General features: G+C 42.2%; 1 protein-coding gene across 17 annotated transcripts in view; it reads right to left on the minus strand.

The window, feature by feature from the left end:
• The window catches only part of anks1b (ankyrin repeat and sterile alpha motif domain containing 1B), an 831451-nt gene that overhangs the window by 166395 nt on the left and 648089 nt on the right, over positions 1-16967 (minus strand). For all 17 annotated transcript variants that reach the window (XM_068059073.1, XM_068059064.1, XM_068059059.1 and 14 more), the window contains one exon: positions 4091-4259. In XM_068059073.1, coding sequence (XP_067915174.1) covers positions 4091-4259 — 169 coding nt within the window. The remainder of the gene's footprint in view (positions 1-4090; positions 4260-16967) is intronic.

The raw sequence follows: 16967 nt of genomic DNA on the forward strand, positions 1-16967 counted from the left end.
AGATTGGTCTCAAATGCTATTGAATTTATTCATTCCTCCCCAAGCATACAAAAAACAGTTGGACATTCATAGAAATTGTGTGTTATTACTGATTTGCCAGTTGACTATACCCACATGGAGATTTAGTTACCATCAGCCAATATAATGACATATGTCAACCATAAGAGCTTCTATTCCCTCAGTAAGCACGTAGTGTGTTAATGCCTCAAACAAAGATTTTCCTGAGGTCTGCCAAACCATCATGAGTCAAAATGGCATTCATCCTGAACCAGTTATGTTTTCCTGGTTTACTTCAGTCAGATAACCAGCTGCCATGCTGGCTTTCGATTAATGCCCTATGACCCCTCTGAAGCACTCTTAAATGACAGCTGAGTAATTGAATAATCAAGCACATAAGTCCATTCTGTCCATCATAATGATTCAAACATTTCGTCTACCGAAACAGAGATTTAGATGCCTTTTTTAATTCCTTGTGTTGTGTTGTACTGCATTTGGCAAAATCCTTGAAATTGTGTGAACATGACAAGAAGATTGCATCCATGTTTAGGCTATTGATAAGAAGGAGCCCAAACAAGCTAACCAGTAAAAGATGCCCTCACATTGGCAACAGAAATTAGAGGCAAAATTATTGAACAACATTTTAATTGCGGAAATGTCCCATGCCAATGCTAACTCTGTTTGTTAATTTTGTACTTCTATTTTACTAAAACCAACACACTTATTTATAGTGGTATCGCTCTCCGCTGTCTCCTCCACCCTCAACTCTAACAATAAATGAAGGAAGCTCATTGATTCTTGGTCATTCGGGGCTGGATTTTGCCAAGCCCTCGACATCAGGCTCCGTGGGGGGTCAGGGCCCAAAAATAGTTCCGGCAGCGGTCCAGCACGAAGGCCGTCGCTGGGCCCTGGGAGGGCCCGGTCTGATCCGCCTGCTGGCGGCGAGGTGCCACGGCAGCCCCCCCCCACACCGCTGGGCAACGGGATCTGGATTTAAATATGCAAATTAACGAAATGAATAAATTACAATACACTTACCTAGGATATTACTGGCTCACCATGATCTTCAGAGTGGCAGCAGTCACTCTCGCGCCTTCAATTCCCCAAACAGGGAAAGCATAACGCTGGTGGGAAAGGGGGAGGAGTTAATATTTTCTGGTTGGGGGGTGGGGGAGAGACAGGGTCAAATAACGTAATGGGTGTAGGGGATGGTGGGAAGGGGTGAACTTTAAACTTTGCGCAGTCTTGTGGGAGGGGAAGGTCAGATTTAAAATGTAAGTGTTTTTTTGCGGGGGGGAAAGGGCAAGTAGTTAATGTAATTGTTATTGGGGGGTGGAAAAGGGATGTTAGAAATTTATTTCAGAAATTTTGGGCGGATACTTCTTTAAAAATGCAAATTGACCAGCAGAGCTGGCCACTCTTTAAAATTTACCGGAGATGGACAGCCCACCCCCTCCACATGATTTGGGGAGTGGTGGGGGGGGGATGCTGTGGGGTGGGCTGCCCGGCTATTTAAATGAGCCGCTGTGCGGGAGATCATGATGGCTCTTTGGCGTGCGGCTCATTTGTTGAGCTTGCTGCCGGAGATCGCCAGCGGGCTCTTGAAATCCAGCCCTAGGAGTAAGACCATCCAATAAGCTGCCTCTTCCACTTACCTCCGTTCCCCTAGCCCAACGAACCAAACTTCCTCCATTAGATTATTTGTCTAGTCCAATATCCAGTACTGGATGAGCAGAAATTTCCTCCAATTAAATATTGGGAAGATCAAAGCCATTGTCTTAGATCTCCGACCACAAATTCCATTACCTAGCTACTGCTTCCATCCCTTTTCCTGCCAACTGTCGGGAGCTGAACCAGATTTTTCACAACCTTGGTGTCATATTTGACCCCGAGATGAGTTTCCAACCACATATCTGCAGTACCACTGAGGTCATCTATTTCTGTCTCTGTAACATAGGCCAACACCACCCCTGACTCAGCACATGCTGCTGACACCCTCATCTATGCCTTTGTTACCTTGAGACTTGACTATCCCAAAGCACTTCTGGCTGGCCTCCCAGATTCTACCCCCTGTAAACTCGAGGTCATCCAAAACTTTGTTGCCCATGCCCTATTTCGCACCAAGTCCCCTTCACCATTACCCCTGTACTCACTGACCTACATTGGATCTCAGTCAATCAGTGCCTCAATTTTAAAATTATCATCCTTGTTTTCAAATCCATCCATGGCCTCACCTCTCCCTATCTCTGTAAGCTCCTCCAGCCCCACAAACATCCGAGATAATTGTGCTCATCTAATTCTGGCCTCGAACATCTCTGATTTTAATCACTCCACCATTAGCAGCCATGCATTCAGCTGTCCAGGCCCTAACTCTGAAATTCCCTCCCTAAACCTCTCTGCCTCGGTACCTCTCTTTAAGCTACTCCTTAAACCCTACCTCTTTGACCAAACTTTTGGCCATCTGCCCCTATGCGGCTTAGTGTCAAACTTTGTTTTATAGCATTCCATGTGAAGTGCCTTGGGACACTTTATTTTGTTAAAGGTACTATATAATACAAGTTGTTATTATGTATGATCACATCACTATCCGTGTATAGTCAAATAACAGTGAATCAATATACAAATACCTCTTTTCATGCTATGTATTATGAGCCACAACTTCATTTCATTGTAAAAGAGATTCTCAAAAAATACAGATACACAAATCTGATAAATCAATTGCAACGTTTACAATTATGTTCCTTATTGTATAATCATAGGATATTTTAATCCTGTATACTCACATAATGCCTACATGACACTGCTTGTGATTCCAACTGTGATAACAAAGTTGACAGCTGAAAGAGTCACATTCTTTGTTTAGTTGTAGTGTGTAGGGGTTGGGCATTTGATACAGTCAAATGGAAAGCCTGGATTTTAACTGTTAGTATTGGTGAGTTAATTTTCATTTGGTGATTTTGGAAGCCTGCTGAAAAAATAGCAATGGCCCTGACCCCACAAAATTTGCCAGGCTCAGCGCTGACTAGCTCACGAAGATGGAAAGTCCATCCTACCACACTTGCACTGGGGATTGGACTGTCTTGCAGATTTCTGATCGTGTATTAGCAAACATATTCATTTTAATATAAGAATTCCCTTTTGTCTGTAAATAAAAATAAAGTTCCCACCTTCTTCACTTTTTGTGCTATTAGCTTGTGTTACGCAACAGATTTGTTTCATTGTTGACTGTATACAAAATGGAATGAATAAAGACTGAAAGAACATGGTTACATAGTCTCTTTCACAACCTCAGGATATTCCAAAGTGTTTCACTGCCAATGAATACTTTTCCAAGTGTAGTTACTGTTGTGATGTCGTACAGCCAATACAGCAGTGAGATAAATGTCCACATAATCTTTATTAATGACATAGGTTGAGGGAAGGTGTCACTGGGATGTTGGGAAAACTCCCCAGTTCTTCTTCAAATGGTGCCATGCGATCGCGTACATCTACTTGAGGGTTCAGGCAGGGCCTTGCTTTATTGTCTCATCTGAAAGACAGCATGTCCGACTGTGCAGCTCTCTCTCAACTGCACTGAAATGCCAGCCTTATGCTCAAGTCCCTGAACAAGGAAACAACCCATAATCTTCGGACTCAGAGGCGAGATTGCTACCACTGAACCACAGCTGACACCAAATAGTATGAAGTTAAGCTGCTGTGTGACTGCTTTATTGATGGATGTGACATTGGATCATAGTAACACAAAGCAACATGTGAGATCCTATTAAAGGATCCAGTTGGTTGAAATTGTTTGACTTCTATAAACCAGATAGTACACTTTCCTTTTCAGATTCCACAGTGCATTTTAAACTGGTTGGTTCTTTTTGAATTGCACAGGTCCTTATTGTGCAGTTACGATTTATCAACCACTTTAACATTTTAAAAGAATGTACAGTATATTTTTGAATTTGCCAAAAAAAGTGAAACTGTGGTTAACTATAAAATGTGTAGAAGTGAATACATTAATCAACAATGACTTGCATTTATATTGTGGTTTTAAAGCAGAAAAACACAAAATCTATAATCTTTTATTCATTCCTAACCATTGTCTTACCTATTAGGTCACTGCCCTCCATCGATCCAATGGAGTAGTTGGCGGGGCTAATAGGAGGTGTGGTATTAACGCTGGCATAGCCTGCAGATGAACTGACCTCTGAATGATCATACACATGACTTGGCCTGTATACCTCCTGCGAGGAAATCAGTGAAGTTCGCTGCTTAGGCTGAAACAAAACAAAAGTTAAAACTGACACACAAGGTCAACTGACACACAAGGACTTCAAACATTTTTCATTGCATTCTCTTTTTCTATTAATCGATGAAGAAAATTGAATTTTATGTGAGATACTCCAAAAATTACTGTGCAAAACTATTACTCTTTGTACATTTTTGAGGGGCTTTACACTGCTATGAGTGCATGCAGCCTTTATTATTTACCACAGATCCCCAGCAGTAAGGAGATGAGGTGAGGCACCCTCTGAATTCTAACCTAGGTTGCTTTCCATTAAGCACAACAGTGGCCTGGTGGAGGATCCCCATTTAGTCTCCTCTCTCTCCCATGGAGTGATGCCTGGCCTATATTCAGTGGCTGGCTATACTAATGTAGCCGAGATCAGGAGCTAAATGAGCATGGGCAAAATGAACTTGTGTCTCTACTACCTGTGGTTCCATGTGTCAGTTCTCTTAACATATTGCACCACCACGAAATGCTACACTTTTGCCTCAGCTAATTCAGATTTGTGTCCTATTTTATAAAGCACCTTGTATTATTTCAAACAATACTTTGTTACATTATCTAGGTTTGGACATGATTTTTTTCATTGCAGAGCTGCATCGAGATTTGGTAATTAAACAATTAGTCCATTCTGTGCTTATTAAATGTTAAATTATTATGCAAGTGACTCTCCATCAATTTCTCAATTTTAAAAAAACATAACCCTCGCAAATATATAATATTGCTGCAATATTGAAATATCGAGCTGGCAACAGTACTAACTAGCATGTTCACCACAAATGTCTGAATTGCACTGCTTGCGATTAACTGTCAAAGCAAATAACAAAGAATAAATCAGAGGAGGCAAAAAAAATCCTTGAACCTAGTTCAAACAGTACTGAAGCACAATTCCTTTTGGTTGGACTATTACACAACATTTAACAATTCACAAAAGACTTGAAGCCTCAGAGATGCGTTTGCAAAACTAGTTCATTCAAAAGGAAGCAGGGAAGAAAATAATGAACACTATACATTTTTGGTTTTCATTACCATTGGAGAGAACATTCAAAGAATTGTGAGAAATACACATTGTAATTATAGCTCTTGCAGCAACCTGCCTGTAATTTCCAACAGGGATTACTAAACAATGCATAACTTTTAGGGTGTGAACATATGGCTATTAAATTTAACTAGCTGGACTAGCGCCAGACCATAGCAAGCAAGATCTGTCACTAGCTGATAGTCCTCCAACAGGCATTACCTGTTGCTAAGCAAACAATGCTTTTAAGGATGCCTCTTTAAATTTGACATTGTTATTATACATGTGCTGAATCAGTGGACGTAAATGACAATCAAGGTAGATTTTGTGCAGTGTTAGTTCATGCAAAATGACCCACCAAGCTGCATTAGTGCCACACAAATAAATGAGTTATGGTGGCAACAATGTGAATGGGCTATTTTGTGTTAACCATCCAAAATTCTTTGCATCTTCTATTTATATAATACACATATAGGGTTATTTATTTCAGTTAACTTTTTAAATTTAGTTTCCAGGCATTTCCAATGGAAGTTACTAGGATTTGCATATCATCATATGGGTACTGTACTGTCAGATTGAGCCTGAAGTCCAATGTCTGACATCATGTAGAAAGTTTTATAGAACATGATTTTATTTTTGTCTTTTTTACTGGAAAGTTACATATTTAAAGATGTGGCAGCCGCCCGACATGGAATTACTGCTGCACAGCCCCCACGATATTACGGCGGGGGTTGATTTAAATAGAGGGGGCGGAGCGTCCACCCGATGACGTAGAGAGGGTGGCCACCGCGTCCCCAGCAACGGCGTCCGGTGCCATCGTACAGGCGCTGGCACCAGCACCATTTTTAAAGGACTTCAAGCCCTTCAGTGACATTTAAATTTTTTTAAGTCCTGGTCTGCGGGGAAATAAAAGTAAAATTTTAATGCAACTCTAAATCCCATCTCCCACCCCCCAATCAGTAATCTATATATAAATTGCCCTCTCCTCCCAGAAAAAACTTGTTATATCCCTTATATAAAACTTATATTCCCCCCCCCCACGAAATTTATTCCCTCTGTCCCTCAACCCCTTCCCACCATCCCTGCAACCAATAGGGATAGTTTTCCCCCCCCACCGTCCTGATAATTTTATTCCTCCCCCTCCCCACCAGTGTCTCACCTTGGAACGCCAATGAAGTTCCGAAAGCTTGCGAGTTGCAGGTGGTTGGACGTAAAATCGACGTGAGACAGCCGACGGCGGCAGGTAAGTTCATTAGCATGTTAATGTGGCTAATTTTAAAAAATTAATGAAGGCCCCACCACCTGCGGCAGGATGGCCGCGCTGATTCCCCAACAAAATTCAAATTCAAATCCTGGGTCAGATCTAAGGAAGTTCTACCAACTGATGGGATTTTGCACCAATGCTGTTCCATTCTGAAGTTGAAGTAGCTGAATTTCTACAATGATTGTTACAGTTCTTTGTATACATTCACACACTGTCAGAGTGAAGGGAAATCGGAAGAGAATGAAAGCACGGACACACAGAAAAAAGTAAATAGAAACACATAGAAAAGTGGGTGGATGGGGTAATGAGGCAAAACAATTGCTGTACCATTGCTACATTTTTCAGTGTGATCTGTGTATAAAGAAAAAACTGCTGTGGAACCAGCAACTGGATAGAGAAAAGGGACAATATTGAGAAGCAGTGATCATGATTTGACCACTGTGACAGGACATTATTGTTTTATGTTGCAAATAATGAGCTCTTAAAGACCTTGAGGAAAAGGATTATGTTACAGAAAACAAATATCTTCATACACTGGTATGTCATTAACTGATCAAGAATGTTAGTGAAAAAGATATCTCTCTCCAATCACACACTCACATTTTTACTTAAGAAACATAAGAACCATAAGAAATAGGGACTTGAATAGGCCATTCAGTCCTTAGAACCTGCTCCGCCATTCAACACGATCATGGCTGATCATCTTCCTCAACACTACCTTCCCACACTATCCCATCTCCCTAATTCCCCTACTACCCAAAAATCAATTGACCTTTGTCTTGAATATACTCAATTGAGCATTCATAGTTCTCCACAGTGGAGAATTTCAAAGATTCTATGATCCTTTGAGTCAAGAAATCTCTCCTCATCTCAATCTGAAATGGCTGATCCCTTATTCACAACGTGACCCGTGTTCTAGATTCCCCAGCAAGGGGAAACATTTTTTTTTCGGTATCTACCCTTAAGAATTTGATATATTTCAATTATATCACGTCTCATTATTCTAAATTCAAGGCAATATAGGTCTAGTCTACTCAATCTCTACTTAGAGAACAATCCTCTCATCCCAGGAACCAGTCTAGTGAATTATCATTGCACTCCCTCTAGGGCAAGTATCTCCTTCCTTAGGTAAGGAGACCAAAACTGTACAGTACTCCAGATTTGGCCTCACTAATGTCCTGTGCAATTGTAGTCAGTCTTCTCTACTCTTATGCTCCAATCCTTTTGTCATAAAAGCTACCATACCATTTGCCTTCCTAATCTCTAGCTGTACCTTCATGTGAGTTTTCCCGAGGTCCCCCTGAATACAAACATCTCCCAGTTTCTCACCATTTAAAAATATTCTATTTTATTTTTCTTACCAATGGATAACTTCTCACTTCGCCACATTGTATTCCATCTGCCATGTTCTTACCCACTTTATCCAACCTGTATATATACCTCTGAAGTCTCTTCAGATCTTCCCCACCCAACTTTGTATCATCAGCAAACTTGGATACATTACACTCAGTCCCATCATCTAAGTCATTAATATAGATTGTAAATAGCTGAGGCCCAAGTACTGATCCTTGTGGTACCCCATTAGTTGTAGCTTGCCTACCCAAAATGTCCAGTTTATTCTTAGTGTTTTCTGTCCATTACCGAATCCTCAATTCATGCTAATATATTATCACCATTCCTGAGTCCTAATTTTGTGCAATAGCCTCTTGTGTGGCATTTAATTGAATGCTTTCTGAAAATCCAAATACACTATGTCTACCAGTTCCCCCTTGTCCATCCTACTAGTTACATCCTCAAAAAACACTGAACAGATTTGTGAAACATGATTTCTCTTTCATTAAGCAAAGTCAACACGGCTTTATCATAGTATGATTTTCTAAGTGGCTTGTTATCCACTTCCCTAGTAATAGATTCTAGCATTTTGCCTACTACCGAAGTTAGGCTAACTGGTCTATCGTTCCCTGTTTTGACTCTTCCTCCTTTCTTAAATATCAGGGTTATGTTTGCTACCTTCCAATCCTTGGGAACTGTTCTAGAATCTGAGTAATGCTGGAAGATCAAAACCAATGTATCCACTGTCTCCGTACCCACTTCTTTTAAAACCCTAGGATGCAGATAAACACAAGAAGGTATTGTTGCAGGATAACAGTAGGTATTGGCTTCAATTACCAAGTAAGAAATACAGAGCATATTGGAGCAGCATTTTTCCTTGCTTAAAAATCCTGCTTTACCTCTCTGCTACCTTTGACACCACTGACCACACCATGCTCCTCAATAGTCTTTCTTCATAGTTTTGTTCTCTTCCGGCTCTGTTTTAACATGGGCAGGATTTTCAAGCCAGGGTTGAGAAACAGATGTGGGGACTGTTTCCAGGTCCCAAACCCACCCCCAGGGGGAAGCAGTCACAGCAGCCCCCGCCCCTCCACCAATTTTCATGGGGACGGGCTGTTAATTGGCTGGAGGGCGGGTTGGGCAGCCAATTACTGGCCGCAGGGGTGGGAACAGAGGCGGGTTAGGGTTAGGTTGCTCCTCATATGCCCCCAAGATACCAGGAGGGTGACGACTCCCTGCACTACCCAAGCGCTGCTGAACACTTTCCCCCGCAACCTGCATACCAATGGTTGAGTCCCCCTCTGAGCCGTTCTCCCTTTTATGCACCCACCTAATCTGTTGGGCCTGCCAAAGACTGGCCCCCTGCTGTGTTGCTGCCTCCATGTACCTGCTCTGTCCCTGACACAGCATGCAGCCCATGTGCCCCTTCAGCGAGCTCTCAATGAGCTCTTTAACAACCTTAATTGCACTCATTAACGGATCAGGCGGGTTCTTGGGGCCGCCCTCACTCCGTCCCGATGAAACTTGCCAGCAGTGGGAACAGCGATGGGAAACTGGCATGCCTCTGTTCCTGCCCCCAGTGAGCCCTAAAAATCCATCCCATGATCTAATACACAGGCTAGATTGCTGCTAATCGCTGCTCCTTCTATGTTCATGTATACCTCAACGACACATCCCTGGAACCCTTCATCTTTACCATCTATATGCTACCCTTTAGTGACATTAACCAAAAGCTTTGTGCCAGCTTTCACTTGTGGCAACCAGCTTCATTGAGCTGGATTTTGTTCTCCCCCAGGTGTCGGGTTCCATGGCAGGGGGGTGGGGGGGCCTGAAGATGGCTCTGGATGAGGCCCACCACAGACCTCACGCCATGAGGGCCTGGCCCGATCCTCCCAGCGGCGGCGAGGCTCCGTGATGGCTGCCCTGCTGCTGGGCGATGGGACGTCAATTTAAAATATTCGAATCAATAAAATGAATACATTTAAATAGCCTTACCTACGATCTTGAGGGCCCAATGCGATCTTTGGCACGGCAGCCGGTACTCCCAGGCCTTCAGATCCCTGTCTGGGGAAAGGTGGCACCCCACTGATGGGGAGGGGGAGGAGGTAAGATTTTCAGTGCAGGTGAGGGTGGGTATGGGGTAAAATAAATGTAGTAGGTGCAGGGTTGATGGGAAGGGTTGACGTTTAAACTTTGTGAAGGTTGTTGGGGGTGGGAAGGTCAGATGTAAAAGGTAAGTGTTTTAGGCGGGTGGGAAAGGGCAAATAGTTCCTGTAATTGTTATAGGGGTGGGTGGGGAAGGGGTGTTAAAAATGTATTTGTTTAATTTTGGGGATTACTTCTTTGAAAATGTAAATGTGCCAGCAGGGCTGGCTGCCCTTTAAAAATGACACCAGTGCCTGCACAGAGGCAGCTGACGCCATTGCCGGCGACAGACAATCTGCCCCCTCCACCTGATTTGGGGGGAGTGGACCGCCCCAGCCATTTAAATGAGCCGCCGCATGGGAGATTGCGGTGGTTCTTTGATGTGCAGCCCGCATGAGCGGGTTGCCATTTTTTGAGCGAGATCGGCGGCGATCTCTTAAAATCTTGCACATTGCCTCCTTCATTGTTCGAAAAATAGCTGTCACACTCTCAAATTGCTTATCTGATATCAAGACCTCAATGAGCTAACGTTTTCTTCAGCTGAATGTTGGCATGACTAAGGCCGTCCCCTTTGGCATCCACCTCTACACCGCTGACCTCGATACCAACAAGGTCCATAGCTGCCAACGATGTTGGTATTTTCCCAGATCCCCATCTTAGCTTTGTCCGTCATATCCATTAGATTACCAAACCATCCTTTTCCACCCCAATATTGCCTGCCTCCAACCCTACTTTTCACCTCTTGCTGCAAAAACCTTCTCCATGTCTTCAATGCCTTAAGGATTGACTTCTGTAATGCCCAACTACTTTACACCCCCACCCTCATTCAATGTGCCTCTGCACTAAGTCCCATAATCCATACCCTCCTCAAGATCCACTGGCTTTCCATGCTCCAGTGTGTTGAGCTCAAAGTTTTCTTTCTTGTTTTCAAATCTTTCCATGGCTTTACCCCACCCTATCTGACTGACCTTTTCCTCCTTTTTTAAAAAATTCTTGTCATGGGATATGGGCGTCACTGGCAAGGTCAGCATTTATTGCCCATCCTTAATTGGCTTGCTAAGTCATTTCAGATGGCAGTTAAGAATCAACCACATTGCTGAGGGTCTGGAGTCACAAGCAGGTAAGGACAGCAGATTTCCTTCCCTGAAGGATATTAGTGAACCAGATGGGTTTTTATGACAGTTGATGATAGTTTCATGGTGCCATTACTGAGACTAGCTTTCAATTCCAGACTTATTAATTAACTGAATTTACTAATTAATTAAATTTAAATTCCACCAGCTGTCATGGTCTGATTTGAACCCGTGTCCCCAGGGCACTGGCCTTGGCCTCTAATTCAGTGACATTACCACTATGCCACCATCTCCCCTATATGGCCCTGCATTAATGCCCTCCATTCCTCTGACACTGGATTCCCACTTAATTCTCAGTCTACCGCTGGCAGACATTTGTTCATCCACTAAGATCCTGTCTCTACCCAGTTCCCTCGGTCTTGCTTCCTCCTTCCCTGCTTTAAAATAACTCCTCTTCAACCATGCCTTTGCTTGCACATCCCAGGCTTTTCATTCCCTTCCATTTCTCCATTTTCAGTGTTCACTGTATCCGTTTCCACCTTATTGTTTGTAAGGCATTCATACATCTTCCTTCATACGAGAAATGCTGTTTAATTACAAGCTACTGTGATACACAATGGTTATTGAGCACCTGCTAATGCAAATGGGTGACTCAAAAGTCCATTTAAATCTCCACACCAAAGGCAAACCAATCAAATCAATAAAATAACCAACTCAAGGAGATCCCATTTCCAGAATAAAAAACAAATGAAAAGAGCCACGCCAAAAACAGCTACTTCAAGTAGCACCCACTTGTGTGCATATCAGTGTATGCCATGCTACCTACGATGGCACCATTTCACACCTGCAGAATTCACATTATATTGCCGCTTCGATCATAAGGCTCTGTGCGGATTAAATTATTCAAAGTTAAACTGACAATATAACCAATCAGATATTTCCATTGGTGAAAAGGCTGCACAAAAGCAAAATCCACACAAAGTTTCTTCCTTTTAAGGATATTGATGATTAAGTTTAATGCACCATTTATTTATTTTTTAATTTTAATTTTATTTAGAGATACAGCACTGAAACAGGCCCTTCGGCCCACTGAGTCTGTGCTGACCAACAACCACCCATTTATACTAACCCTACAGTAATCCCTTATTCCCTACCACCTACCTACACTAGGGGCAATTTACAATGGCCAATTTACCTATCAACCTGCAAGTCTTTGGCTGTGGGAAGAAACCGCAGCACCCGGCGAAAACCCACGCGATCACATGGAGAACTTACAAACTCCGCACAGGCAGTACCCAGAATTGAACCCGGGTCCCTGGAGCTGTGAGGCCGCGGTGCTAACCACTGCACCGCCCTCTGACAGTTTTCAGAATTTATCATTCAATTCTTTCAGTATTGAATGTTTTCATCTTTGGTCCATGAAAGCCTGTCAAACAGAGGCTGACAGTTCTGTAAAATTAAACATGTTACCACTTTGTGCCTAACTATGATTCTAGTAAAAAAGTCTTTACTCAAGAATAGTGTGGAGCTTCATCTACATTATTCCAGTTTAATCTCAATGACAACACCACCCTCCTTACTGATGGCAAAGTTCTGTTTATCATTCCTTATATTTTACTGGCACTCTCTATATTATCATATCAATCCTAATTAGTGCTAAACCTTAGAATGGTTTTGTTCTGTGGGCTTAGATTAATTTTGATTAAAGACCATTAAAACTGTTAGACAACCGGTCAGGTAATATTTGAACCCAGAGCACTGAGGTAAGCACATTGTTACAGAGCAGAGGGGTTTCCTATAACTCTCGAGAAAATACATTTTTTTCACAGATTGAAAGGATTGCAATTTTTGGAGGAGGGGAGGAAGGTAAGCATTTACTTAATAATTTTACCCCCATCCTCTCTCTGTCTTCCAGTTTCACCATGACTGTTGCATGTGAGAAGGCAAACAAGCTGCTTCCCACTATTAATGCAAGGTGTGGTTTTAGCACTGCTCTGTACCAGGGACAAGGTAACACTTAAGGGTGGTTTACTGATGGCTCCCAGCTTAATTCCTCTTCCTCCCTATGGAGGCACAAATAGCTTTTACTTCAGACAGCAGCACAACTGAGATCAGGAACTAACTGAGGTATGGGATTGAACTTATTTTTCAAGGACACCATGCACTGCTGCTTCAATACAATAGCGGACTCAAACTGCATTTATAAATTACAGGACAAATGATAAGAGAAATTGTCTAAGCAAAATTTACTGCATATGCCAAATATCAGGGAATCAGTTGTTGAAACCAACAGATGGGTGGGAATATTACAAAGAGTTTGAAAGTCTTGAATCAGAAAAGAATGTTGCAGCATTCTACAACTGAACCATTGGTCACTTTGTACAATGCTGTAGTTGTGTTTTTAATATCAAAGATTGGGGGCTGACTGTTTTCCAGCTTGTGAGGAATTCCCTTTTCGGATTGTATAACAGAAAAAAGATCATCAAGGTATTGCAATGAAAGTAATCAGCCATATGTCATCAAGACACTGGAAGAACAGTGCTACAAACATGTATTCTCACTGGCTGGGATAGTTAGAAGGAGATAATGTGGAAAGAGTGATAAAAAATAAGTATTATATTTATACAAAATGTACATTATATGCAAGACATTCAACATATTATAGGTATTTTATTCATGCTGCTACTAAACATAATTTATAAGGCACAAATCCCAGCAGATTTTTTTCAGAAAGAACCATCTCCAGAGACAGTGGGAATTTAAACTGTATGAACTCTCCTTAAAAAAATGTCTCAAGAATTATCAAAACTTGGATATGCTACAAAATTTTTAAGATGCATTGTCAAATGAGCATTGTTATCTGTTGTGTTTGGTACTACAAGTTATCCTTGTGCCTCATATCTGATCCTGCAGTATTCAATACTGCCACAAAAATTGAATTATTTTTCCAAGAGGCTGTAGTAGAGCATAATTTTTTTTAAAAAATGTATTAAATTTGTGGCAAAAATAGAAACAGTAAGCCTAAAAGGAAAAATATCCATGGTGTTTCCTGCTCAATGTTGGTAGATTGGTGCATGCAGTGACAAGCATCAGTATATTTTGTAGTTAAAGTGTTTTTTTTTAACGACAAATGAAGAATATTCACGGAGCAGTAGTATCTTATTTTTCTCCTCTACAACCATAACTTTCACTTGTTTAGCCCCTTTAATGTAAAGAACATACAAAGGTTCTTCACAGATAGGCTTAAGAGAAATGGTACCACGCCAAGGCGGCAGGAAACCAAAGGCTTTCTCCAAGTGATGAACTTTAAGAAGGTATTGAAAAGAAAAGAGAGGCTGAAGAGGCAGACAGCCTTAGAAAGTGTGGGACCCAGGCTCTGCCATCTCTGGAGGGACTTAGGGAGGAGGGATACAAAAAGGTAGTCAGAAGAACAGATTTGTTTGTGGTTGTGTGGGTAATCTGGCTGGAGCAGGTTGTGAAGATAAGTTAGGGCAGGGCCATGGTTTTAAAAATAGTAATTTAAAATCAAATGCATTGTGGAACAGGAAATCAATGCAGGTTTGCAAGTACAGGAGTAATCAGCAAGCTAGACTTAGTGTAGGACAGGTTACATGCAGCAGGTTTTTGCATATGTTGAGATTTGTGGAATGTGCAAGATGGGAGACCAGCAGGGAGAGCACCAACATCGCTGTGTGTAGAAGTAAAAAAGGCATGTATGAGGGTTTCACCAGACGAATGAAGAGATAGGGAAGAGGTGGGCAATGCTGCAGATGTGGGAGTAAGCAGTCTTGCTAGTAGAGGAGATATGAGGGGTACTTTTCACTTTCAGCGTCTGGGCAGTAATCTGGCGGAGTGGATTGTCTGCCCATTGCAGTATCTGTCTGATTTCACATGCCATGGAGTTGGGCCCACGTGCCAGGAATCAGCAGTATCAACATCATGCAAAGGCATCTTATAATGGTCTTTCCGTCAATAGACTGCGTATGTGGCTGCACTGGAGACAAAGAACATCCATAATGCCTCGTCTACAATAAAATGCTAAACCACATTTCAGAAATTTGAGATTTCAGTAATGGTTAATCCAGGAGAGGATTCAGCTGAATACAAAACTCCCACATATACAATCATCATCCAGTCAGGCAGGCAGTACCTTATTCACACAGTCACTTGTTTATTCAGTAACACACAGTCTCTCAGTCATCCCACGCAGACACCCACAGTTAATCACCCACACAATCACTAAACTATAGCCATCCAACCTTTTACTAATACCTAAGCATCTATAATTCTACCCTGTTATGCAAATTGGAAAAAAAATGCAAATATATTTGTTGATTTTCCACTGCCATTCTCATATGTGAAAAAGTAGGGTAAATTTAAGAATCACCAGAGAAATAACTAATTTTATGTGAGAACATGTTATAATTGATTTAATAAAACAGATTTTTTCTAAGTGGTCAGGGGCAGCATGTGTCAGCCTGCAAGATGCACCTAATCAGCATTATGATTCTGTAATCTAATGGTGCACTGATTGTGATGCCGTGGAGTGGAGAGACAAAAGTTCACTCCACCATTCTGCAGTGTCAACTATCTCAGCCACTCCACAGGAGGGAAAGCTACTCAGTGGAGGGGAAAGGAGAAAAGAATTGCAGGACGATCATTCTTTGCCACTCATTGCTATTGGTTCTGATAGCAGAAGGGCTAGCCATAGTCTTCCAATCTTCCCTGGATACAGGGGAGGTGCAAGAGGATTGGGGAGCGGCAAATGTGATTGCCTTATTCAAAAAAGAGCGTATGGACAGTCCTAGCAACTACAGGTCAGTTAGTTTAACATCAGTGGTGGGTAAGGTTTTAGAAACAATAGTCAGGGAATAAATCAACACACACTTGGAGAGATTAGAGTTAATTAAGGATAGCCACTACCAAACGCATCTTCCCCTCCCCTCCCCTGTCAGCATTCTGAAGGGATCGTTCCCACTGCCCCACCCTGGCCAATTATCCATTACCCCTACCACCTTGTCTCCTTCCCACGGCACCTTCCCCTGCAATTGCAGGAGGTGTAATACCTGCCTATTTACCTCCTCTCTCCTCACTATTCAAGGCCCCAAACACTCCTTTCAGGTGAAACAGCGATTTACTTGTACGTCTTTCAATTTAGTATACTGTGTTCACTGCTCACAATATGGTCTCCTCTACATTGGGGAGACCAAACGCAGACTGAGTGACCGCTTTGTGGAACACCTCCGCTCAGTCCGAAAGCATGACCCTGAACTTCCAGTTGCTGCCATTTCAACACTCCCCCGCTCTCATGCCCACATCTCTGTCCTGGGATTGCTACAGTGTTCCAGTGAACATCAACGCAAGCTTGAGGAACAGCACCTCAATTTCCGAATAGGCACGCTACAGCCTGCCGCACTGAACGTTGAGTTCAATAATTTCAGAGCATGACGGGCTCCCCTTTTTATTTTTAATGTAGTTATTTTTTCTATTTTCTTTTCTATTTTTTGCGTGTTTATTTTATTTTAGCTTGTTTAGCTTGTTTCTACTGTGCCTACCCACTGTTTTTTTCACGTTTGTGCTTGGGGCCAGGCTGTTCAGTTTTCTGTCCATTAACACCCTATCTGTACGAATGCTTTGTCTTTCAGCACACCATTAACATACCGTTTGCCTTTGCTCCACAACCTTCTGGTCAGCTATTCTGCGACCTTGTACTATTTACATCTTCTCTTCAGGTATCTCTTGCCCGACCCCCACTTTACTTTCTTAAAACCTTTTACATTTCTAATATTTGCCAGTTCTGATGAAGGGTCACTGACCTGAAACATTACCTCTGCTTCTCTCTCCACAGATGCTGCCAGACCTGCT

The sequence above is a fragment of the Heterodontus francisci genome, chromosome 27, assembly GCF_036365525.1.
Source record: "Heterodontus francisci isolate sHetFra1 chromosome 27, sHetFra1.hap1, whole genome shotgun sequence".
Classification (NCBI taxonomy): Eukaryota; Metazoa; Chordata; class Chondrichthyes; order Heterodontiformes; family Heterodontidae; genus Heterodontus; species Heterodontus francisci.